This window comes from Physcomitrium patens, chromosome 19, assembly GCF_059467195.1.
Source record: "Physcomitrium patens ecotype Gransden chromosome 19, ASM5946719v1, whole genome shotgun sequence".
Taxonomy (NCBI): domain Eukaryota; kingdom Viridiplantae; phylum Streptophyta; class Bryopsida; order Funariales; family Funariaceae; genus Physcomitrium; species Physcomitrium patens.
The window spans coordinates 14,078,547-14,104,114 of record NC_143428.1 but is presented as its reverse complement, the minus strand read 5'-3'; the positions used below and the strand labels follow the sequence as shown (position 1 = coordinate 14,104,114).

The 25,568-nt window shown below is 36.0% G+C and overlaps 3 protein-coding genes across 17 annotated transcripts; 2 read left to right on the top strand and 1 right to left on the bottom strand.

Moving 5' to 3' along the window:
- The first annotated feature begins 6,103 nt into the window (after window positions 1–6,103).
- LOC112296039 (myb-related protein 315) lies at window positions 6,104–10,881 on the top strand. Of its 14 annotated transcripts, XR_016498732.1 has the most exons (5): window positions 6,320–6,720; window positions 8,196–8,371; window positions 8,581–8,710; window positions 9,072–10,655; window positions 10,785–10,881. XR_016498732.1 is itself a non-coding variant. In XM_024548123.3 (4 exons), the coding sequence occupies exons 2-4, from the start codon at window positions 8,239–8,241 to the stop codon at window positions 9,871–9,873; spliced, it is 1,065 nt and encodes a 354-aa protein (XP_024403891.1). In that variant the 5' UTR covers window positions 6,104–7,455; window positions 8,196–8,238; the 3' UTR covers window positions 9,874–10,881. The 14 variants fall into 14 exon arrangements, 13 of the variants coding, with proteins under 13 accessions (XP_024403891.1, XP_024403901.1, XP_024403894.1 ...); XM_024548123.3 differs by having other exon boundaries at window positions 6,104–7,455; window positions 9,072–10,881; XM_024548133.3 differs by having other exon boundaries at window positions 6,255–6,423; window positions 9,072–10,881.
- A 3,732-nt stretch (window positions 10,882–14,613) lies between these two features.
- LOC112296041 (peroxisomal membrane protein 11D) lies at window positions 14,614–17,883 on the top strand. Its single transcript, XM_024548134.3, has 7 exons — window positions 14,614–15,024; window positions 15,685–15,759; window positions 16,095–16,169; window positions 16,270–16,350; window positions 16,679–16,774; window positions 16,880–17,053; window positions 17,562–17,883. Exons 1-7 carry the CDS (start codon window positions 14,833–14,835, stop codon window positions 17,598–17,600), a joined length of 732 nt encoding a protein of 243 aa, XP_024403902.1. The 5' UTR covers window positions 14,614–14,832; the 3' UTR covers window positions 17,601–17,883.
- A 401-nt stretch (window positions 17,884–18,284) lies between these two features.
- On the bottom strand, window positions 18,285–21,430 carry LOC112296038 (uncharacterized). Of its 2 annotated transcripts, none has more exons than XM_024548122.3 (9): window positions 21,295–21,430; window positions 20,931–21,090; window positions 20,279–20,533; window positions 20,020–20,133; window positions 19,770–19,858; window positions 19,382–19,565; window positions 18,967–19,222; window positions 18,762–18,841; window positions 18,285–18,656 (listed from the first exon to the last, which is right to left on the bottom strand). In XM_024548122.3, exons 1-9 carry the CDS (start codon window positions 21,399–21,401, stop codon window positions 18,492–18,494), a joined length of 1,410 nt encoding a protein of 469 aa, XP_024403890.1. In that variant the 5' UTR covers window positions 21,402–21,430; the 3' UTR covers window positions 18,285–18,491. The 2 variants fall into 2 exon arrangements, with proteins under 2 accessions (XP_024403890.1, XP_073384925.1); XM_073528824.2 differs by having other exon boundaries at window positions 21,312–21,430.
- Between the last annotated feature and the right edge of the window lie 4,138 nt (window positions 21,431–25,568).

The following is a 25,568-nucleotide window of genomic DNA, read 5'->3' as shown; positions in this document are numbered from 1 at the left end:
CAAATTGATATAACCATTAGATAATTAAAGATTGATGTAAAGTTGTAATGTCCAATAAGACCAAGGTATGTTAATTAGAGTTAAATGAACAAATTTGGTATTAGAAATAAAATATTAAAAAAAATATATATTTAATTATACATGTTGAATACTTATTAAGTACAATGGTGGTTTCTTTTATAATTTAGGATTAAATAATAATCTATGGCATATATTATCTCACCAACATTAAAGAAAATATGAATGTAAACTTATATTATAAGATTTTACATAAGGAGATCATGCATACCTTGGCCTATAACAACCTAGGTATAATTGATGAGATTTTTTAGCAAGACAATGATCCAAAATACACTTTTTAAAAGCAAATGAATGATTTGAGAAAGTTTGCTTGTAAAAGCTATAATAGCCAATGTTGTTTTTAGACTCAACTTCATGAAGCACTTCTAGAAGTATTTCAAGCATTCTTTGAATGCTTGATCAATGAAACCATAGAATTATTGAAGAAGATAAAAGAAGAACAAAAGGAAATTAATCAAGAAGTCATTCTTAACCTTGTAGATAGCATACAATGTTGTGTGAAGGCAATTTTGAAGACAAATAGAAAGCTATGTAGTATTGACTCACTAATACAAAATATATTTTAATGTCTTCGATGTGCATATTATTTCATTAATCTTTGGTGATGCAATTGATTGTTATGGTTTTTGCATCAGACATAAAAGTAATAGAATTTAGTATACTATTTGAATAGTAGGCCATTTGGAATTATAGAAGGATTGCAATAAGATAAGACATGAGATTTGTGAAGATATTGAAATAATTTTTAAATCATTCTATATCACTTATTTGAATAGAAATAAATAGAAGTAAGTAGAAGTAGGTAGAAATATATTAGAAAGATAATATATTAACAAAATTTGAGGAAGTTTTTGAGGCCTAGATTAGATATTTAGACTTTTATAAATATGCCATGTGATTATAGAAACTTATCAATATCTTTCTTGTGTTTTTGATGCCAATTCAAGACTCAATTTTAATTTATTATTATAAAAAATCAACAAAAAAACTACAAATTCAAAAACAAATCAACAAAATGTATTGAGCCAAAGCTCTTGTATTTAATAACCTATAAAATATTTTAAATCTATAAAAGATTTTTAAAGCCCAAAAATAAGAAAAAAAATCTAATCAAAACTTACAAAATTCTAACCAATTGCATAAACAACTTTAAAACCAAAACAACCAAATTATCAATATCTACAAATCTATATACTTTTAGAATAAATTGAATATATATTTAGACTTTTTAATCTTTAAATGAATTATATTTTTGATAAATTTTAAACTTAAAACCAAACTTTATTTTTTGTACTTTCTAACACATATAAAGATCCATTAAGAACCAAAAACAATTCCAAAGAAATCCAAAAAAATCCAAAGAAATCCAAAAAAAAATAAAAACCATGCTAAAAGTCACCCTCAAAGCCAAACATAAACCTAAAGTTAAACCAACTATGTTTTACAAATAAAGAATTTGCAGGATATTTTGACTTTACTACAAAAATCATAGACATAAAAAATGGAACAAAAAAGGAAGATATGTCATCAAAATCAAAATTAAAATGTATTATTAATTGATTTTAAATAAAATTAAAATATTTAAATATTTAAAATAAAATATAATAAATAATATCATATGATTATTATCAATATGTTTTTTTTAACAAATATTTCATAGATGATATTTTAAAAAATAAATATTCATTATTTATTATTTTTCATGTATTAATTTAATTTTTTTATTTAAGGATCTAAAGATTTGAGTTGTATTTTCTTTGCACCATGAACTTATTTATAAAAATAATACTTATTAAATACAAAATTATCATATCTAAAAAATATTCCTAACCGTTAAGATTGTAAAAAGTATAGAAAGAAATAATGATTTTTTGTTATAAGATTTATATTTTACAAAAAAATAATATAAATAAAATAATATTTTTTTTACCTAGATCAAATTTAGGTTAAAGTATATCTATATTATTTTAAATCTAATATAACAACACAAGTCCAGTAAACACCATTTTAATGAAATTAAATTGAAAGACTAAAGCTGGATAATTTTGTATCTAAGAGTTGATAAATCTTTAAACTTTGGACTTACTAAATTATTTCTAATAAAAATATTTTATTTTGATTCTTTATAAATATAGCTTTATTTCTTTACAATATTGAAAGAAAAAGAAGTCACTTGAAGTTATATGGTTGTTGAAGAAAGTCTTATGAAATTTATTTTTTAATTATTCAAATAAAAACCAAAGTGGCATTTTTAAATAAAAAAAACTAAAGAATTTCATAAAAAAATTAGAATATAAAATATATGACATGGAAAAAAATAATATTAGTTTAGCCAATAAAAATATTGTATAGAGTTTTTCTAAAGCTCACATAGTTAACGAAATTAGTGGTTGAATAGTGGGATATTTATATAATAACCTCTAATATCTAACAAATTTCTGAGAGAATTCTCTATATGCACATGGCACATCTTAGATCCAACTTATATTTATGAATCTTCTACAATGCTTCAAAAAGAAGATACTATTTACTTAATTAATTTCAATAATTTCTATTTACTTCTATCATGATAATGACAATTTTTATAATAGTTCTTTTTTTTTTTTTTTTTTTTTTTTTTTGAATTGAATTGAATTGAATTGAATTTTTTTTAGGAAGACCATGTCTTAAGATGTTATATTTCACAATCTAAAATTTTTATTCTTATGTAATCAACAAAAAAAATCAATAGAAAGTGGATGGATTTTAGAGAAAAACAGGATGAAAAATCAATAATATTTTTAAAAAAAAAAAAAAAAAAAAAAAAAACTGAAAAACTGAAAAAAAATGAAACCAAAAATATAATTGGAAGTGGTGATAATATTGAAGTTGATAGTAGAAGCAGGTAGAGTTAGTTCTAATTTATGCATGATTGTAAGAGGTAGATGAACTTTTCAACAAAAAAAACGATGAGTGGCTGAAGAGTTGTTTTAGCAGATTGAAAAAATCATGAAATGAAGAGATCTGGATTGAGGATGATTGTGCGAGCTGCTAATAGAGACTGTTTGAAACATCTAAGCAGCAGGAAAAGCATCACACTACGGCCATCAAGGCCCATCAAGAAACTTGGGTTCAAGTACATTGCATGTTGAGGCATGTATTCAAAGACTAAGAGGATTGTCTGTCTTTGTGTACTAAGTACAAACCGAGAGCAATAAAAGGTAGAAATTTGATGGTAGCAATCATAGATTGCGATCTACTATTAGCACAACAACCTGCACAAAAATTACGACTAGCAACAAGCTGCATCTCATTTCCCCACCTGTGCTTCAAAAAAAGAAATTAAAGGTGGGTAGTGTAGAAGAGATCTAGGCCCTTTAACAGTAGAGAATGGCACTAAACACATCTGTTAGTCCTTGATGAAGGCAATCGACCAAAATTGAGTACTTCGAAAACCTGCCGACAACACCAACTTAGTGGCAAAGTGTGCAGAAAACGTCACTCGAAATGATACAAAGCTTCAAGATTACTTACCTCGTTCTTGTTCCTCAGAAGAAATCTCTTTTAAATCATGGTGAGAGACTTCGATTTGATGAAGGTGGTCCATTGGCTTATAAGACATCAATGGCTACTGGCAGTGGCATTACAACCTTCAGAACTGCCTTCTCGTGGTACAACTAGACATGGACACTTTCACTGGAGAATTAACAAACAATTAGGTTGCAGCATGTCCTGGGACTTGGAACTGTGGCTTATCACCACATAAGAAACGCTTCTTGTTGAGTTCTAGATTCAAGCTGACTCGGTGGCTCTGAAAGTAAAGCTGTAAATGCCACATCGTGTCTACGATGACTGCCGTGGTACCAGCACACAAGAAAACTTCCGTTAGATTTGAACCAAGCCCAGAAAATCACTACACTGCTCTCATCATCTTCAATTCTGCTCCAATCGCTTTCTAGAAAACGAATATCATGAGCTGTAAGTTTTCGGAGTTGGCTCCTCTGAAAACTCCGTTGACACCCTTACGAACGAAGTGCATTCGGCTTTTGAAAGCTTGCCTATCAGCTGCACCATTTGTGATATAGGAGTAACAGCAGGAAGATGAAGAAGATGCACATGTTCTAGAGCTCATTTTGCGGCGATCTTCCAATGATCATGTGTAACACGAAGGATAGCGGTCCTGCTCTTTCTGTCAGAAAATTTGAGATTCTAACAAGTCGTCGTTTTGTCTAATGTCCAAGATGTGCGAGATAGCCGTTCGTGCAGCTTAAACTTATGGACATGTCTTGCGCTTTACCATTATTAATATTTGACTGTGTCTCGAATCCAACTGTGAGAAACGTTCATCAGGTTTCAACTGTACACCTAGTTGAGAAGCTTGGGTCTGTGCATGTCAATGCATGTGATAGTCATATATACCAATAAATTCCGTCAATGGAAAAGACACGATTATCTCGTTCTTTCCATGGATTAGTTTTCATGAAAAAAAAACGTCTAAGCCATGCCCCGATGTCACAGCAACAATAACTTGTACAGACACATCTTATAAGGCTAATCTTGTGCTCCTCGTTAAGTTTCAAGGTTGTTGTTGTTGTTGTTTTATAAAAATATGAGATATTTACATATCTTATTTTATAAGAATCATACAAGCTTGTTTTTTGTGCCATATATATTTGTTTACATAAAAAAAATCAATTCAAAAATGATTTTTAAGATTCACCATTTTAGTATAAATTAATTGATAGATTCAAAGTCAAATAATGTTATTACTATGTAAAAAATGAAGCATAAATATATATATATATATATATAACATATTTTGCAAAGGTTATAAATTTAAATAATAAATAAATAATTGTAGTAGTATTTTTATTTTAATTAATTTTTAAAAAATTGTGGTTTATTTTTAATAACTGTAACAATTTTTTTTTATAATTTTTATGTTGTTTTTAATATTATAGTATTAAAATTTTATGATTATTTATTCAGTTTTTAAAATCTTAAAAAAAGTCATTTTTTAATATATAAGATAATAAGTAAAGGTATCAAAAATTAATGTAGTTGTTGATGTTCCATATATTTATCCCATGAATATATTCTGTTTCAACTAATAGTAAAACCTAGTGTTAGTTTAAAAATTGGAATTAAATAAATTCAAAAGAATATCCTTAAATAATTAAAAATAAATAAATAATTTAATATAATTTAAAAATAATATTTTAAAATATAACCTTTAGTCCAGCTTTTTATCAATTCAAATTTTGAAAATTATATAACGTGTACAAAAAAAAAATTAAACATGTAATTTTTTGCGAATTTATTTTATTTTAATTTTAATTAAACAGTTTAACATTATCAAAAAATCATATTATAATTAAAATTATTAGATATTTTTATTGGAGTATATTGAAGTTTAATAATTTTTATTGAATTAAAAAAATATACAATCTAGTAATTTAAAATTTTAATTTAATGAAGACTATGTATATATATGGTATGATGATAATGATTATATATATATATATATATATACCATTCTTCTTTCATTCCCGTATGAAATGATTTTGCATTCACATGTATATGTTTATTTATTATATATATACATATATGCACACACACACACACACACACACACATATATATATATATATATATATAAAATTCACGGCAACAAGACCTCTAAAGTTACTTTTTCTGTACTGGCCCCAACCCAACAGAGCTTTTTCACGCAGAGTTACTTTCGGCTTTAAGAGGGGGGGGGGTAGGGTGACTTTATTCCTTAATCTTTGGCATATCTGCATGTCCGTGTTGGTGGCTTTGTCCACCCTTGCGCTGCGTCGCACTTCGCGGGGCGTTGCAACATCTGGCACCAGAAAGCGCCTCCTACTGCACTAGCGAAGCTGGATTGGAAACTTTCAAAGGTACCTTTTCCCCAAGAATATCAGATGCAGCGGAGATGACTAGTTCCAATTGCTGCATCTGGGAATGCACCTCAGTCGGGGATGATAAACTGCATCGGACATGAACCAGCCGCCGTTCGGTGGTGCGTTTCTAGTGCGAAGCAGCTTTCTACCAGCACTAGGAATAGATTCATTGTCCTCGACCTTGTACTTCCTACCCTATGCGTAGAGGGCTACACTGGGGAGGCTTACCTTGCGGAGGTGGTATTATGTTTGTTACCTCGTCGTGGATGTCGCGTGCAGTGTTTGTTTTTTACTTAATTAGAAACTCGGAGAGGATGGATCCAGTGTGTAGAGGCAGCAACAGCGAAGCAGTTCGTGAGGATTGCCAACGCACTGAAATCCGTGGGGTTTGTTCGCTCTGCTATATAATGCAACGACGATGCCGGGGGAGCGCACCGGGGTATCTTCCTGATCGACCTCTCCTTGCCTGCACTTTGCGGAGGTTACAGGATCATGCCACAACGTGCTGATAGGACCATTGCAGTGCATGTTCTGACAAAGGACTTGGAAGGTGCCTGATCTGTAAGCCACATTCCGTAGGAAGAGGTCCTCCGTCGCAAGGGGTCGAAAGGCTGCTTCTTCTTCCGTGGAGGATTTCGCCACGTTGGGGGGAGGGTAATTGGTTTTTGTGTGCTCGATTTTGTGCTCGATTTGTGCATGCATCAACGTCATCGGGATCGGAACTGTACTGGAGTCAGTAGGTGTTCCTTCACCCCATGGTTCTGGAAGAGAGGGGTTTGGGTGAGTTTTTGTGGCGGAGAGGGTTTAGGAGATATTCGACGGGAGGGAGCTGTATCCTGTTCCGGGTAAACCTCAGTTTTCAGGGTTATTTGGGTGATGGATTGAATTCAACGCCAATTACTTGTAGGTGTCGGTTGCCTGATTTCACAGTAGTTGGAATTTGGATTTGGGTTGAAGATGCTGAACTCCTTCTGGTTTTGAAATCCTGGAACGGAGTTAGGTAAAAAATTTAGTTTCTGCAACTTTTGGTGCGAGGTTCCAAGCATATACGTGTGCTTGCTTGTTTGTCACTCTGGAAGTACTGCTCAGTTAGACTTGGTCAAACCACGATTTGTTGTCGCTAGCTCACTCTTGCGCCTGCACCTGTATTGTCTCCCATCTACATTGTGGGCTAACTGAGAACTTAGACGTAACTGAGCAGCAGGACTTTAAGTATCTTTCCAGATTCGAGTGATCGAAGGGAGAGTTTTGGAACCATGTAGGCTTCCAAGTCAATTGGACAATTGTAATTGGGCTCGAAGAGTAAGAAGGAAGGTAATTCTCATCGATGGAGAGTAAGGCGGAAGGAGCTACAAATCGTGTCCAGCCTTGCATTCTCTACCGAAACTTTAGGAATCCTTCACGAGGAAAATTCCTGTTCATTCTTCCATTCTCTCAGCCGTGAGCGTGCTGGACCCAGAATTGCGAACATGTAAGTCTTGAAGGACACTTTGGGTTTTTGTGATCTGGAGTGTCCTCCTTAGATTCTGAGTACGTTCTCTGGCCAAGAGCGTTAATCCCCTTAACTCAGTGATCTTCCATTCTTTGAGATACAAAAGTACTTCCTGTTATTTGTGTATACTCAGCTGTGTTTATCTGCTCTAAAGTACGGTAATTCCTGGTTTTTCCTCCACGACGACGTCGTTCCCCAGTGTAAACAACTAAGCTAGTAGACTTCGTATTTGAAACTGAATCTGTTTCGAAAATCTTGGTATGGATGGTATGAGATAGTTGTCTCAGACCGTAGATGAGCCAGCACTTCCGTGTAGTGCTATGCAATAGCGCGCCTGATTAATTTCTTGTCCAAGAACATGATGTATACCAAATGACTCCTTGAAACATACTCTTCCTTTTCTATGGATGAAAGAATTGTGCGGTTTTTAAAATATTGCGTAAGGCTCTTAAATGTTCAACTCTTAGGGCGTGATACGTACTTTGTAGGAATTTTGATCTTAAAAACTTTGTACTTTCTTCTTGAAAAATATCTAAAGCACCCAATCGCTGTTTGGTTTGTTTGTTTGTTTGTGTAAGTTATTTGTACACAATGTGTATACGGCATGAAGTGATCAGGAAATGATTGTAGTTCTTGACGTAATTCTAGAAGCGCAATGTTGATTGACATATACAGAACCGGAGTCGCTGAATTAACCCTTTCAGTCGCCTATTCAACAGGACTTGGACGGGAAAGTGTTGAAGGGAGCGCCAAGAGAGGGCAATGGGGAGGAAACCATGCTGCGAAAAAGTAGGGCTCAAGAGAGGGCCATGGGCTGCAGACGAAGACAAAAAACTTGTCTCCTACATCAACGCCCATGGGGTTTCCTGTTGGCGTGCCATTCCCAAGCTAGCAGGTATGATACATTAGGTGTTGCAACAAAAGTGGTCGTTTATTTCAACACTACGGGGTCATCAGTCATCACTTCTACTTGCACTTTAAATCACACCTTTTCTAGTGTGTGTCTTGCTCGATTACAATGAATTTTTCTCCCCGTGCTCATCTAGCTTCCGTCCAATGCTGATTGCATCGACAATAATTGTGTGTGCCATGACACAATCGCAGGTTTGCTGCGATGCGGCAAGAGTTGCCGACTTCGCTGGACGAATTATCTGAGGCCTGATTTGAAACGTGGAGGCTTCACTGACGCAGAAGAGAACTTAATCCTTGACCTTCATGCTACCCTTGGCAACCGGTACGTTTATTTATCATCCTGGTTCTTTGAGGCGCTAACGGTAACGATTTCCGAAATATTCTTAAATCGCTACATGTTTTGGTGCTCTTTTCCTGGTAGCTTCCTTTCAGCGTTTACTACTTGAGTTTTTTTATAGTCGAACTTCAGCTCTTACGAAAAAAATCTTTTATCTCGAGATAGGCTCTACTAGGTCACTTCTGTAGCTGCATGAAATGTTTGTAGCGAATATCACCAGTGATATAATTCTGGACAGTAGATAGGATTCAGACTAGCTTAGGTCAACGTGGGCATTGGTTTTGGAAACCCGAAGACGTCCAAAGAGATGTTTTTCAGTGTGATAATTTTCCGTGTCCACTTCTAGGTGGTCAAAGATTGCGATGCAGCTTCCTGGACGCACAGATAACGAGATAAAAAATTACTGGAATACGCACTTGAAGAAGAAGCTTTGCAGCATGGGCTTGGATCCCGTTACACACAAGCCTGTCGATTCAGCCTGCACCGATGGTGACACAGAGACCGCCGACGAAGGTAATCTTGATTCCTCCGAGGGCCACTCAGGCCACTCTAAGGTGATGGAGAATTCTCTGGCCTCAAAAGTTTCGGACGAATTGGCACAATTAAAGACCATCGACTACCTCGGTGAGAGAATGGATACTCAAAAGCCATTTCCGACCACCTGCAACGAGATTCCCGAGCAGGGTGCCATCAGTGGCAAGTCTTGCAGCTTAGATACCACCAATTCGTTCAAGGAGCACAAACCTGATGTATTCGTCAAGCTTGAAGAAGGGACATATACTACCGGGCCTGATCATATGAATGCCATCGCACTTGAGAATCACACTCCTCTAGGCCCAAATTCTGAAGGTGCTGCGGATTCTTGCTGGTTGCCTCAGGAGCAGTCTCTAGATACTGCAGTTGGTGGCAGTTCATTTTACCAGGAGGTTGCTGTAATGAACGGCGGAGGTTTGTTTCGTCAGCTTTCGGGGTTCACCCAATCCAACATGGCTACAGCAGGTTGGTCGACATACTTTGGAGAGACACCGGGTCAACCTTCCTCTACTGGATGCAGCATCTCTTCGTGGAACCAATCCTTTGTGCAACCACCAGGAGTTCCACCGTCTAAGGAGATTCAGAAGCTAGCTGCCATCCTGGACCAGATTTAACCCCTGGCCAAATATTGGACCTGGCTTACTCCAGTTGAGTATTTGCGTGCATGCATGACCACAATGACCTGCTCGAGTGGTTTCGTGCCATGGCTCCGCATCTGCTCTGCAAAAGCTGTGCTTGGCCTGCTCTGGTCTATCGGAAGCGACATATTTCAGCAGGCGACAGCACTGCGTCTTGCTTGGGAGTGATGATCCACAGGCTTTACAGCATGCGATGCGATGCTGGAGATTGATGATCTAATGCTGTTGTGCTGGCTCCATGTCTGTTGTCCGAGTGAATGTCAACATGGCAGGATCATAGCGTAAATTTGCTCGATCGTCATGGCTTCATTCTCGAAGTGCACATGACTGCAATCGCTGTCAAGAACACCCAAGCGCAAGGTTCCTCAACGAAATTCAGTGCACCCTTTTAAAGCTGCTTCAAATATACTGACATCTCTGCACACTCTGATGGGCACTACATCTCCTCTACAGACTAGCGCTACAATTCCTAGCCACCTAATTCCGACGAGGATGTGAAAAACTAGCTGCCTTGTGTACAGATTCAAGTCCAGCTTCAAGACGGATTCAACTGTTTTTACCGATGTATTACAAGCTGCCTGCGATATCGTCGACTGGCCTTCTACTGTACAGATAAAGTGGTTGTTCCGATATTTGTACTAGTTTCGGTGGACTGTTATTTTGGATCATATTTTCTAGATATTTGGCTTGTGATTAGAACGGGGGTGTCGTTTCGACTGCATTATGACCAAGTTACATGTGGTACGAATAAAAATCAGGTCTGTCTCGAATTGTGGTATTACGTTTCTCAAGCTTTGTTGCTTATTTTTGCTCGTTTTCTCTCTTAAATTATCAAGTTTGTAAATAGTTTCAGAAACCTGATGGTCCCATAAACTGGGTTGTTTCAGATCCTCAGCCGCAATTCAAACCCCTGTGGTGGTTCATTGTTCCTTTCAGCAGAAGTTTCGAAACCTGAAATGTACATTTTGAATCATATTCCATGTATGGTGATGGAAATAGTGTGACTTTGTTAATCATATTTGCCGAAAGCTTCTTTTGCTAGGGTTTGGACATTGGTGCAAAATTTTTGATTAGACTTGGGTAAGATTTTTTGATTTTAGATATTAAACATCAACAACAAATCTCATCAAATGTGATGAGAATGTTTATTGGTGCATGTAGTGGTCAAAACATTGTTTAGAGATAAAAATATTTAGTGTATAAATCAAAGTTATGTTAATGTTAGTGTGTTTAAAGATTATAGCCTCTCACCTTATCGATTAAGTTTAAAGACCTTTTCAGAGAGGCTTCTCAATTTCAACCAATCACAAACTTAAAGAGCTGTTGTTACTTAACTTCTCTCTATGCCTAAAAAAATCCTTACATTAAAAAAATATCTTGATATAATTAGGTGTAGGTGTAACTATAGCATAAAATCATTAATAAGAATTGTTGAAATTCATAAAAACATTTAATTTTTTTGTATTAATGATAATAAGGTTATTTTAACTATTATTATTTTAATATTATTTTATAAATTATATCCTATTTTCAGTCTATAAAATTTTATTCTTGTATGAAAATAAAATTTTAAAATTAAAAATAGAAAATTAATTTTTGAATAAAATACTATTAAATATAAATATAAATAGTAATAATATTAATGATACTAAGTTTTTTATCTTTATGAACAAGAAATTTAAATGGTATTTTATATTTAAATTTAAATAATATTTTTAGTTGTATATATATGTATAATAGATTGAGTTTTAGTTTTAATTTTTTTCATACATACAATGAGAAGTAAAGAAATTAATTAATCTTAGCATTTAAAGATTTGTAACAAATTAAAATAATTACTAAAAATTTACCTTATAAATTTTAAGATAGTGTATATATATATATATATATATCAAATTTTAAATAGAATAAAAACTTAAATAAAACCAATAATAGTTTTATGATTCTAAAAATGTATTGTATAAAATAAGTAATCTAATACGTTATAAAGGAGATGTTCTTTCTTTGATTTATAAGAGTAATATTATTATTATGTTCAGTAAACCATGACCTATTTCTAAAGTATTCAGATACAAAATATATATATATATATATATATATATATATCCTTTTATACTTATAAAATGCTTTTTAAAATAATTTATATAATTTATAATACTAGATAGTTCCACAAAAAAATATTATGCAAAATATTGCATATTATATGATTACATAGTAACTTTTATTACACTAAAAATTAAATTAATATATTAGTTTTAATGGCACCTATATCATGCATAAATAAAAACACTACTATTTATTTTTAAATTTGGATATATATATATATATATATATATATATATATAATTTTTTAAAATACATAATAATTATGCAAATGTTTTTTTAAATGCTATATGGTTAATAACTAAGTCACACTATTTCATCATTGGTTTTGAAGAGAATAGTCTATCATGCTTCTAATATAAGATCTAATAGCAATGAAGAATGGAATAATGAGGCCATATCTTATATCTGTTGGAATGTACAATAATGAATTTATCTATGTTGTGTATTTTATGGATTGAGCCACCCAAAGCAAGAATAAGTTATCTTTTAAAAATTCATTAGTAACATATTAATATGTTTTAATTATGAGTCATGTGCTTGGCAGCTATTGATTCAACAATCAATTTAAATATTTTAAAAAAATTATGACCAAATTTTTTTTGTTGTATCATTGAATATTATTGGTTTTCTTTTTCTTTTTACTTTTTTCTTTTTTTTTTCCATATTAAGAGTTTATCATAATTTTCTAATAAAATATGGCTATAAGCATGTTATCTTCTTTAGCACCAAATCAAACTTCTAAATAATTATAATAACAAGCAAATTAATACAATCTCTTCAGATTCCATAGTTTGAAATCAAGAATTATAATGTGGAATTCATTATGCATGAAGTAATGGTGATGTTTACTACAGACTGGTGAAATTTGCATTTGAACAACTGGTTGAACTTGCAGGAAAACACTTACAAAATGGGTGAAATCATCTAAATTATTTGTTGATTACCCCATTTTTGGTGGTCCAAAAAACCAGAAAATATTTCTAAAAAGAAATTAGTAACTTTAAAGAAATCATTATGGAATTTTAAGGTACACTTTAAGAAGTAAGATTTAGAAAATTTTGTGTGTAAAATATAATTTCAAAATTTTGTAATTGAAAGGGATGAAATTAATTGTGCTTTAGGATTATAATAAGCATTATCACTATCTTTGTTATAATAAATATTTCATCTACCATAATCTGCTAAAAAAACAATATCCCAATTTTTTTGAAAAGTTAAGAAGTTTGAAATGTTCACGGTTTCTACATGTCAACAATATGATCATATTCAAATCTTTAGAATAATTAAAAGTTTAAACTATTGCACATTCTAATAGCATGTAGAAATATACTTAATTTTTTTTTTTTGAATGCACAGAATTCTCATCAATAAAATATGATTTACAAAGGAAATTAAAAGAAGAAAAAAAATGAAAAAGAAGGAGACAAAAAATTTTAAAAAATAAAAATAAAAATAAAATCTTATTCAGAAATCAATCTGGTTTCGAAATTTTAGTAGAAAGATTGAATGTTTTCAAGGGCTGATTGAAAACGTTTTAAAATGAAACTTTGATTTTTTAAAGAAATGATTACAACAGCTTACATAAACATCATTAAATACTGGTTCAAGAAAAATATGAATGAATTTAAATGAGTTTAAATTATATATTCTATAGAGACCTTGATGTTCAACTCATACTAAACGAATAAATTTATATTTTTCAAAAATGTCTTTAGAATTTAAATAAATATCTACATGAATCTTCTTGGATATTATAACAAGTAATTCATTCAAAAACCTCAAACTAAAAGATTCAAATATTCCGCAATATAGAAATCTACAATTTCAATATTTTTAATCCAAAATTTAACATATGTCTTGATTTTCAGCTGGTTGTATTTAGCCAAAGTAGAATTTTAACACACAATTTATTTTTAGTATGTATTGTTGAAATATTTGCCTTCAAACGAAAAGCATTGTAAAAAAAAATCTTACGAATGCATAAACATAAAATTAGCATTCACACAATGCATGTTTTTAAGAAACATAGTGTAGTCAAAGTTCATGGATGAATGTGATTACCCACTTGAAGGGTATTGCAATGTCCATCCAAACGTACTTTGGGAGACACGGTGCATGCAAATCTCAAGTCATTCATCCATCACAGATATTTCCGAATTGGATGATTACGGCGACATCCATGGATGGAGACGATCATTCATCTTTATCCCCCTCCAGCTCAGGAGTGGGCACCGTTTCCCGACCAGCAGCACCGCTCAATGGACACCCGGACACGGATCGTGAGATCTAGAGGTCCTAAGTCCGCGTGCGATGGACGGCCCGATCCACACAAAGTAAAAGTCCCGTGCTGTAACTTGTGGCTCCGTCCCATGGACGATAAATTACGAACGAACAACAAACGAGGCACGGATATCGTCGTCGCCATGGGACGAGATGCATCCTCGGGACGAATCGATGGAGAGCGTCGACCATCGGATGAACAAGAACGAGAGATCGGGACCGTCGGTTGATGAATGAGGACGAGCGTTGCGGTTTTGGCGATGGCTGGAAGAAAGCTTCCGTGCGGGGAGAAAAGGTAGGCTTTGCTTTGGTCTCGTGGGGAATGTGCGTGTATGTTCGCACCGATCAGCGCAGACTTCAGCTGCAATCGAGCGTGCGAGGAGCTCTAGCCCAGGCAATTTGTGCAAACTGTGGAGGTTGTCTGTGTCTCTGTATTGGTTTTTTGGAAAAAACTTGACAGGTTTTTTCGCTGGAAGGTAGCGTAGGGTTTTGGTGAATTTTTTAGTGTTGGAGGGAACGGGAGGAAGAGCCAGAATCAGAGCCAGAGCCATGGCGACAGTCGATGTTGCGAGGGCAGAGATCGCCTTCCTGGTTATGTACCTCAACAAGGCGGAGACAAGAGATAAAATCTGTCGCGCGATCCAGTACGGGTCCAAGTTTATCAGCGCTGGTGAGCCTGGCGTTGCGTCGCAAGTCGATAAGACTACCAGCTTGGCACGCAAGGTTTTCCGTTTGGCCAAGGTGAGTTCACATTTCGGTGCCAGAACCTTTGGTCCATGGACCGTAGCTTTTCAAATTTTCCGTTCATTCTTAGAAGTGATGGTGATTTTCGTAGTGGATTTCATTGTATTCTTCTTTCTATTTTGCAATTTAATTTTCCTTCCTGATTTCATATTCTTTTGGTGGAGACCGTAGTTTTAGTGCAGCTATTAAATGCCTGTTTCATAAGACCTTGAAAGTATATTTAAATATATGTAGAGCTAGACATGGAGGATGTCTGCGGAGAAATTTTTGTACGTTTTTCTGGCCGACATGCCAAAGAGTATAAAACATAAATGACTTCTGACAAATATCGAAGTAGCATATTGATATGGAGCGTTTAAACTGAAGGGGTTTTATTATTATTTGGAGTTCTTTTAGTATACATTTGGGGGTTACGAACGTTTTACGGATGATATTGAGATTCTGTAATCTGCAAGTGTACCGCATTTAAGGACTACGACTTGGTGATTCCTTCTGGTCTTCTAGGGGCTCTATTGTTGGGAATAGTGTTTGGAGAAATGTGGCAGCTTTTTTTAAGGAAAAGAGAATGTCAATTTTACAAATTCAACTCCGAGAGTTGTATTCCAGGTGTCATTTGGCGATTGACTCAGTAGTGTTGAATGGTTGCTGCCTTAATAGACGTTGAATGAATTGCAAGCGCTGCTAACTCCCGCTCCCAAGACAACGCCATTGCCTATCGTCCTACTCGGCAAGGTAAGTGATCACTGAACTTTGTTTGTCCGTCTTTGTTTCATTCTAGGTATGTGTTAGAGTATACGAATTCTAATCTTTTCTTTCCATATAAACGTTTAGTCTTATTTTCTTACAACTCAATTGTGTAATTTTGAGGCTCCTTTTTTGTGGTGGGAAAGCTAGAAGTCAGTTGTGTTTGGGCAACTTTTTTCGTAGTAAATGCTCACTGATGTTATCTTGTTGATAAGGAAGAAAGCGTTGTAGGGAATCTTTTTGGTCTCTATATACTTCTTTTCATCAATCGCTTTACTTCCATCTATGCATGATTGTGTTCTTGTGTTCTCTTGGTTGGCCAGGCCAAAAATGCACTGGTGGGAACGTTCTTGTTTCTCGATCAAATCGTGTGGGCTGGGAGAACTGGCATTTATAAGGTATGATCTAAGCTTGAGCACTTCGTGTTTCATATTTTCCGCTTCTAACTTATGTGATGAGTCGTGGCTTGGTTGCTTAATATGTTGTTTGGTTGCTCAGGACGCGGAACGTCTGAATCTCATCTCGAGGATTTCCCTCTTTTGCTGGATGGCGGGTACAGCATGTACCGCTCTTGCCGAGGTTAGTTGCCTGTCAGAGCATCTTATGACGTTGTGAAATCTAACTACTGAATCGAATGTAATACGTTTTAGGAACTCTTATCTCAGAAATTTTCCACATGTTCTACTCAAGCAAGTAATTGGAATCCTCTGCTGCCGTTTTCTATTTGGTCGACTCGTTAGTATTAGTATTGTCCATCTTTTCATGCTTTTATACGTACGTATTAGGAAGGCCAAACATGTCAGCAGATGATATTTTACTTCAGTTCGTTGCGTCTTTCGAACATGGAAAAACTGTGCCAGAATGATGGATGCACCTTTATTAATATATGAGAGGCTTTTGGCTTCAGATCGCAGAAATCACTCGTTTGGGGACAATTTCAAATAAGGTTCAGAGGGATCTGAAGCTGGCTAGGGGTACTGGCAGTATTGAAGAAGCGAAGCTGGTAAGTCAAGTGCTCTATTGTTGATTAGTGTCCCACTAGCCAATGATGATCGAAACTCTCCTGGTTTTTTGAGGTTTTCGAGGTGACTTTCTACGTTTTGTGCAGAGGGAACAGCGCAGAGAAAACTTGAAAAAGTCGAGGGAAAGATCGCTGAACTTGATCAAGTCATTAATGGATATCGTAGTTGCTGCTGGGTTGCTTCAACTTGCCCCTCGCACCATCACACCGCGTGTCACTGGAGGCTTTGGATTTATCACTTCCGCGATTTCATGCTACCAGGTACTTCTCTCAAGCTAAACTAGATTACGTGCAATTACTACTTGCTTTAATTCATTCCTTGCATTATGCATGGAAGCGCGGTTGTCCTCAAGTTGATCCATTAAAACCTTGTTCCTGTGTTCCGTGTTTGAGCGTATTCTCTTCATGTCTACTCAGACAATCATACTTTGAAGTGACATTCATTCGGTCTAGTGCTCTAGGTGGGATGAACCACCAGTCTGCTGAATGGCTGCCTCATTGGTCGGACAATCTGAGGAGGTTTTTAGGCCAGTAATGATTGGATGTGTCGCTCAACTTGGCGACACAACTTTAACAGTATAGAGTGGAGCTCTTAGCAGTAACTGGCTATGGGGTTGTTCTTTTACTTTTCATTTTTTCTTGATTAAAAGTCTAGGATATAGTTGGCCATATACGTAACACGATTAATTCTGTAACTTCTACTGTGCTGTACACAAATATATGTTCACAAGTTAACCGATATACGTCCTGTGGCTTTTGTTGTGCGCAGTTGTTACCACCTGCATCAACCAAGGCTAAGGAGGTCTGAATGTCGAGTTGAAGAAAAACTTGCTGCATGCAATTTGTCAGAGTGAGTTGGATTCATGTAATTATTGTTAACCTCTTTGTGTTCCGAGCTTTTATGATTGGTAGCTTAGCGAGGTGTTGGTATGATACCAATCCCTGGTTTGCTTGTTCCTAATTGAGTTATGCTTGCACTCAAATCTAGGGGAGCGGTATTTTGGCTCACTCGCAATGCTTTCATGTACCCTTCCCGCATTATGAGTGCCACTTGGCTCCATGGTGTGATATATAAGTTTCTTCAACATTTCTACTGTGACTACCTTATTATGGTTGTGGCGTATTTATTATGTAATATTGCCGAATGTGAACCTGCTATGATGATGGTTTTTTTTCTTTTCTCTGCTCTCTTCATTTTTGGGGTTGTATATTATGACATATGTTCTATGGTACTTGTGCAATAAAAGGTTCAAAATAGATTTGGAATGCAGTTGTGCAGGTAGGTAATAGATGTTGTTGCTATCATGTAGTCAATTTATATTTTCAAAATTATTCTATTCAAAGTTGTTTGGTTAGTTATAAGAGTAATTTGCTTACGTCGTTAACATGTGGAGTACGTTATAAATGTAATGGTCTTTTGGTATTATTTCCATATATACTTAACATCAAAATGTGTATGTCCCTTTCGACTTCGGAATAGAAAACCATGTGGTTAGGTTACAATAAGCTAATTGCTTTTCTTAAAAACTCCATTTCCCAATATCATTTACAAGTTTTCAGGTCAATGCCCACTCGATTTCCTGTCGTATGAGCAAAGCGCACGTTTATAGGCAAGTAAGCATTCGTCCGCTCCACACATAAAAAACAGTTGCACAGAAATAACCAATGTGTAAAAATTCGAAGTACGCGAGGCAGTGATCTACGAGCTAACGGTCACGTTAGCAACAAAGTCTTTAACACGAGGAAGCGCCAGATCTTGGTTTTTGTCATGAAGATGATTAATATCAACAGTCCCTTCGGTGAGAAACCGGAATGTTTCTTGGTACAGACTTTGCCAGAATTGGTTTATACTTCCTTGACTAACCTGCACCAACGGCGAAACACTTGCATGTCAATTAACTCATTTGATCGACACATGGTAGACTATATGTGACTCAAATGAACCAGCGGAATATTTCTTATGGCATACCTCAAGTGGATGGACCATCGGGTGGGGTACTCTTTCGGCAGCAGTGTACAACGTAGAGAAATGTGGCGGCCCATGTGGACCTGCATTTGTATGAGCATTGCACGTTAGATGGAGAAAATTAGCGCATCATCAACAGAGCAACAAAGCTTGCGCAGGATGAGAAATGTCAATAAAAAAATCAATTTCGGGTGAGGCAGAAAGGCACCGCTCCGTTCTTCGATTTCTTTTATAATTCGGAGCCCAACTGTATGGTCAGCTGAATCATCGATTTCCGTCTGAACGATGAGGGTTGGCATCTTGGCCAGAGTGTCCAAATGCTTCTTTTGCCGCACGAAATGGCCATAAATATCCACAGCCACCATGAGACTCAAAGAGAACGGCATATCAGGGTACCAGCCTTTCTCTTTCGCTCCTAGAGGTCCAGTGAGCTTTGAAAACTGGACATTTTTCTCATTGACAATCTGAACAGAGAGACATATCAATTACACGTGCCATTCGTCGGAACATATGAGATATCACATGCATCCGATAGCATGTAGGAAAGTCTCAGATTTCTCTTACTTTTCTTATTATCAGGGAGAGCTTGGTGAATACGACAGCTGGGTACCGATTATAATTACCTTGAGGAGAGGTGCAAATACTGCTGTTCTTGCAACCTTGTCTGGGTGCGTAGCGGCGATTGAGAGTGCGGCAGCTCCACCCATTGACAAACCTACCGTCATGAGAGGACCTGGAAGAGATTCTACCTCCTTCAACCGCTGTTCCGCCTCATGAAAATAGTCGATATGATTAGATTTGTAGAATCTGTAGGCAGGAACGACCGCCAATCTCAGTGAACCCTACGTTACAATGAGATATCTGGAACAAATATTCATTCGACCTCTGGTCTCCTTGAAAGAATAACCATTTGCTGACTTTGAATTCATGATTCAGAATGACATGTACCATCATAGGACTAAATAGTTTACGAAGGTACATTAAGCTTGAGAGAAAAAGTGGAAAGGGTACTTTGAAAACGCAGTTGAGTACTCTTCGTCGCAAATTGCTTCATGCAGTTCTGGATACTCTTTCTCAATACAATTCAATGCCCCAATCGCCTGCAAATCAAGACGTTAGATTAGAGAACGTAAAGGAATTTGCTTCATGCAAGAATGAGACCAGATTGCAATGAAACCTCCTGTAGTCGAAGCGCAGACACATCCTCGTCTATTTTTAGCATGAAGAAGGAATACATGACAAACAAACGAATTTATCTTACATAGTCCGTAGGCAGCCCGGAGATGGATATGAAATTATCAACGTAAGCTTTCAGCTTAGGGTCGTTCAGGAGCTTCTTGACCAAATCCTTTTTGATGTCATCTTTGAAGTCTGCCTGCATGGTCACAGCCATTCTCCTTCAAATTTATTTTTCTAAAAATTGAAGTATATCAGCGATGTCCTGAAGCCATTCTAAAAATTTAATATCCTCTGACCTTTCGGAATTGCAAATATCGGAAACAAGAGTCTTAGAAGTGCACCTTAGGCCAGTATTGGTCTGGTTTATTAAAGTAGTGACCACAAAGAGCCGGCTGGTAAACGTTGAAGCCATTCTCATACAGGTATTGCGCAAGAAGGCTCATCTGAGTAGTCGTGGCCGAAAATCCATGGAAGATTATAACTGTTCCATACACAGAGTCGCCTTCGTTGTGCAGAAGGTAGTATGGTAAAGCATACTCCCGCTTATCCGGATGACCGGGACATTTTTGCACAAATTTGTCCATCTTACTTTTTGCCTGTCGAATTGAAATCACAAATATCGTGTGTGTCACGAATACCGAACTTAACAACAGCTCTTCACCACGAGCCAACCCATTTCTAAATCAAACATATAGTACGCGCATCTCAAGCATCCACAATAGTCAGAAAAATGAACAACGATAACCGACATTGTTCACTCCATAGCCGGATCAAATATTGCGATGCTTGTAACAAGAATACACCTCGACACATCAAACCATACACCCCAAACAATGCAATGAAGAGGCAGATGCTTGAACTAAAAGGTTCGCAGGTTGTTTCTGTCATCGTGATTTCAGTGCCTTCTAGTTCCTCGCAACAACAACCCGGCGACTCTTGGGTATTGTACTCTACAAAGCTTAAGAGAGAAAGCTATGGCGGATAGGAACAAACCTTCTCAATCTGACTCTTGGTGAGAACAACCTTCTCGAGCTTCGGGGGCGTCTTCTTAGCCGCCAAACCCGCCATGACTGTCACTCTCCTCACCCTTGGGAATGACACTCGCGAAGATGATTGTGGCAGCGTGGGATGGAACAACCGAAGTTCTTGTCGTCTGCAAAAACTAAGATCAACACCCTTGCTTGTGCAACTTGAGATCCTCAACGCAGCAGCCATGTTAATCCACTGGTCAAGACTAGCTCCTGATACCTCGACGACCTTTACGCTAGACAGAGATCTTTTCCTACAATGCAGCCTGCGACGACCTCGACGAAAACACTTCCAACAGATGCTTTAAGCATAAGTGAACGGATCGCACACGCGAAGCTCGTGTACCGAATAGATTTTTTCACTACGCGTCGCCCCACCTCTTCTGCTCACTCCCCGACCAGATCCCCATGTCTCATCAGGCATGGGATTGTGCATTGCAATCCAGACAACACTCGTGCGAGCTCAAGGATAGTCATGTCTGAACCTTGCAACCTCGTGCTCAGGCAGACCAGACGACGAAGATTCCCGTACCCAAAAGCAAACTGCCTCCATGAATGAGGAATCAAAAATATCTCCCAATACCCTTGGCCACATCTGGTATCGTCAACCAGACCCCAAACATGTTGCATGTGTTCTGTCCCACTTTTGAGTTCGTTCACCCAGTCAAACGTCTGTAATCACCTCCAGTCAAAATTGTGACACTAATTTACTCCGTTTTCAGGCCCCTGACTTTAGAAATTTGTAATTTGCCTGACAGTCGGCAGTTCGGTGTCACGCGAGGTGTTAAATTGGTACTGTTGTGAGGGGCATTGAGAATGACACAGAGGTTGGTAAATTCGATTGCACTCCGTGACTGCATCAGAACTCCTCTTTCCCTCCCTCTCTTCCTATTGATAACAATGGCGTGCGTGCAGTACTCAGAGCGGCGAGATCAAAATGCGCCGGAGCGTCGGGCGCCTAGACTCCCCATGGCTGCGGCGACGAAGCCATGGCTCGGATGAGGGTATGGGGTCGTGCCGCGCGTGTTTCACAACGCCCTGTTCGCGATTGATTTGCCTGTAGAAGCCTTTGTGCTATTTTATTCCTTTGAAAATGTTGAGAATGTTTAGAAAGATAAAAGAGTAATAGTAAGTAATACTAGTAGTAGTAAGTCATACACACAAGAGGGTTTCTAAGGAGAGAGAGCTTCACACATAAAAATTCTATTGGTCTGGTTGTGTCTTGTATACAAGAAGAGAAAAGGGGAGAGAATAAACAATACTTCTCCATTAGACTCTAAATACTATAGCTACAATATTTACTGTAGTCTACAGTAAATATTATGGAGAGCGCTTGCTACATTTAATGATCTCAACACTCCTCCTTGCTCATCATAATGTTTATATAATATAAAATTTGTATAGATTTATGATCTATACTTTTCTGTGATCTTACAAGATCAATAATTGTTGTCTCATTAAAACCTTATCTAGGAAAACCTTATTGTATTTAAGGACAAAACCATAGATGAAAGAAAAAGAGCACAACATCATTTTCTTTAATTATTTAAAGAACTCATTAACTTTCTTATTTAAGAAAAGCAAGTTGCTGCATATCAATGCCATAAGTAAGTCAACGATGGTTGCACAATGGGAGAGCTTTGGTAAAGAGATCATGAAGCTTATTTGTAGATTCAATTTTCTTAATTATAAGTGTTTGATCAATAATCAAGTTTTTAGGTATAACTAAAATACTTTGGATCAATATGCTTTGTCATGTCGCCTTTAATGAAACTAACTTGCATCTGTACAATACAAACACTGTTATCTTCATGCAAGATAGTTGGAGAATCATCATTTGAAAATCCATAGGTTGTTTGAATGAATTCATCAATTGATTGCAACCAAATACATTCTCGAGATGCTTAATGTAAGGCAATAATTTCTACATGGTTGGATGAAGTTGCAATTATTGTTTGTTTCACTGATTTTCATGATATTGCAGCTCCATGTCTTAAAAATACATATCCTGTTTGAGATTTAGTTGTTGCAATATCAAATTTATATCCTGCATCACAATATCCAACCAATTTTGGATTTACAGATTGTGTGTAGTATAATCCCAAGTCTTCAGTACCTTTTAAATAACGTAATAAATATTTGATGCCATTCCAATGTCGTAGTGTTGGACGTGCACTATCTCTTGCAAGAACACTAATTACAAATGCAATATCTGCTCTTATAGATGTAACTAAATATAAAAGTGCTCCAACCGTTGCAAGGTATGGATATTGATCTCCCAATATTTCCTCCTCCTCCTTGCATAGACGATATGGATCATGATCATCACGACCACGTCCAACCATTGGTGTGGACAATAAATAAGCATCAATCATATTAAATCTTCGCAAGATTTGTTTAATATTCATTAGTTGGTAGAGAAAAATGCTACCATCTGTTAGATGCATAATCTGAAGACTAATGCAGAAAGTTATTTTTCCTAACACTTTTATCTCAAATTCACATATAAGTAGGTTAGTAGCTACAACACATGCAGATGTAGTGCCCACTAGGTTAAGATCATCAATATATACACCAATAATCACAAAACCAATTTTATCTCATTTGATAAACAAACAAGGGATTAGTGGATCACTTATAAAATTATTTGTAATTAAATAATGTCGAAGACATTGATACTACTTGCGTCTGGATTGTTTTAAACCATACAAGGCCTTACATAATTTAATACCACAATATTGTCCTGCAGCGGGTCCATTTGGAGTTCTTATTTCTAAGCCAGGTAGAACTTTCATATAAATATTTGCATCAAGAGAACCATATAGATATGTAGTTACTACATCCATCAGATGCATCTCAAGGGTGGCATGAATTGTCATTCCAATAATATATCGAAATCTAATTGAATCCATGACTGGAAAATATGTGGATTCATAATCAATGCCAAATTATTGAGTAAATCTTTGAGCAACAAGACGAACTTTATAGCGGATTATTTGGCCTTGAGCATCTCGCTTGCATATTAATACCATCTTAGATCCCACAGGGCGAGATGTAAGAGTATCTACAATTGAACCAAAGACTTTCTTCTTATGCAAAGAGGCATACTCCTCCTCAATAGCAGTTTTTGATTTTGACCAATTAGAGCGATGCATCGCCTCCTCAATGGTTTGAGATTCAAGATTGTCTTCCTCACAAAAAAAGACTTTTACAATCATATATGCAAATGATTCATCTACCATAATAGATGGTTTGTCCCAAATATCATTTGTAGCATAATATAGAATAGTTAATTCTTTACTCAACTTATTCTTATTCCTTCCAATTTCAAGATTGTTTTTCATAGGAATTGAAGGTACATTATGCATGGATATATCATCATGAATTAGTAGTCCTGCAAGATGAGTGGTAATTTCTTGAGAAATAATACCAGGATTAGTCAATTTTATAGCTTTCTTCTTATGTGGTTGCTTATCTGGTCCACGAATTCTTTTAGTTGTTGTTGTTGTTATAACTTGAGGTATTGTAATTAATGGCACTGCAATCTGAGCAAGTGCATTCTGAGCCTCATTAATAGGAACTCTTGTAATTCTAGGTGCATCATTGAAGCCATTACGTATTTCATTTGCAATCCGTTTTAGATGCAAAATCTTAGCAACTTGAATTTCTGCCAAAGATGTCCAAGAATCGGAATTCATTACAAACATTTTTGGTGCTTCAAATATGAGTACTTTATTTCTTTGTTGATTGGATACTCCTCTTTCAAGAGATGGAAATACATTTTCTTCAAAACGGAAATTTTACAAATGTCCATATAATAATGTGCCAATTGATGGATCAATAATACGAATAATGCTTGGTGAATCAAAACCAACATATATGCTTCCTTGTTGATGAGTTCCAATAGTACGTCATTGAGGTTTTGGTACTGGAATCCAAGCACGACAACCAAATACTCGTAAGTGAGATACATTTGGAACATGACCCGAAATGAGCTCATGTGGTGAAACAATTTCAAGAAAAGAAGGGCGGAGGCATATTAATGCTATAACATGTAAAATTGCATGACCCCACATAGATGTAGGTAAATTTGCGTGAAGGAGGAGTGGCCGGGTAATGAATTGTATACGCTTTATAAATGACTTTGCAAGTCCATTTTGAGCATGTTCATATAAAACACAATATGTTAACTCAATTCTTGTTGCAGTACAATAGTCTTCAAAAGACTTTAATGTGAATTCTTTTGCATTATCTATACGCAATGTTTTTATAGGATAATCAAGAAAATGTGCCCAAAAATGAATAAGCATAGATATAAGATTGGCAAATACCATGTTTTGAATTGATAATAATCAAATATGTGATTGTTTACCTGATGCATTAACAAGGACTAAAAAATAACGAAATGGTCCTGATATTGGATTAATAGGACTACAAATATTACCATGCAATCTTTCAAGGATTGGTGGTAATTCTTGTAGAAGTTTTCAAATTGAAGGCTGAGTAATCATTTTACCTCGCACACATATATGACATAATTCCATAGAGTCTACCTACGCAAGATAGTATGTATTATTACAGAATCAATGAGTGCATCATTTGA

Excerpts from the sequence above, each read along its gene's own strand:
- LOC112296039 (XM_024548123.3), top strand. The coding sequence starts at position 8,239 with ATGGGGAGGAAACCATGCTGCGAAAAAGTAGGGCTCAAGAGAGGGCCA. Across the intron at positions 8,372-8,580 it reads TGCCATTCCCAAGCTAGCAG|GTTTGCTGCGATGCGGCAAG; the intron begins GTATGATACATT and ends ACACAATCGCAG. Across the intron at positions 8,711-9,071 it reads CATGCTACCCTTGGCAACCG|GTGGTCAAAGATTGCGATGC; the intron begins GTACGTTTATTT and ends GTCCACTTCTAG.
- LOC112296038 (XM_024548122.3), bottom strand. The coding sequence starts at position 21,401 with ATGCACAATCCCATGCCTGATGAGACATGGGGATCTGGTCGGGGAGTG. Across the intron at positions 21,091-21,294 it reads TCGGTACACGAGCTTCGCGT|ACGACAAGAACTTCGGTTGT; the intron begins GTGCGATCCGTT and ends TAGTTTTTGCAG. Across the intron at positions 18,842-18,966 it reads AGAAATCGAAGAACGGAGCG|GTCCACATGGGCCGCCACAT; the intron begins GTGCCTTTCTGC and ends ATACAAATGCAG.
- LOC112296041 (XM_024548134.3), top strand. The coding sequence starts at position 14,833 with ATGGCGACAGTCGATGTTGCGAGGGCAGAGATCGCCTTCCTGGTTATG. Across the intron at positions 15,025-15,684 it reads AGGTTTTCCGTTTGGCCAAG|ACGTTGAATGAATTGCAAGC; the intron begins GTGAGTTCACAT and ends CTGCCTTAATAG. Across the intron at positions 16,170-16,269 it reads GGAGAACTGGCATTTATAAG|GACGCGGAACGTCTGAATCT; the intron begins GTATGATCTAAG and ends TTGGTTGCTCAG.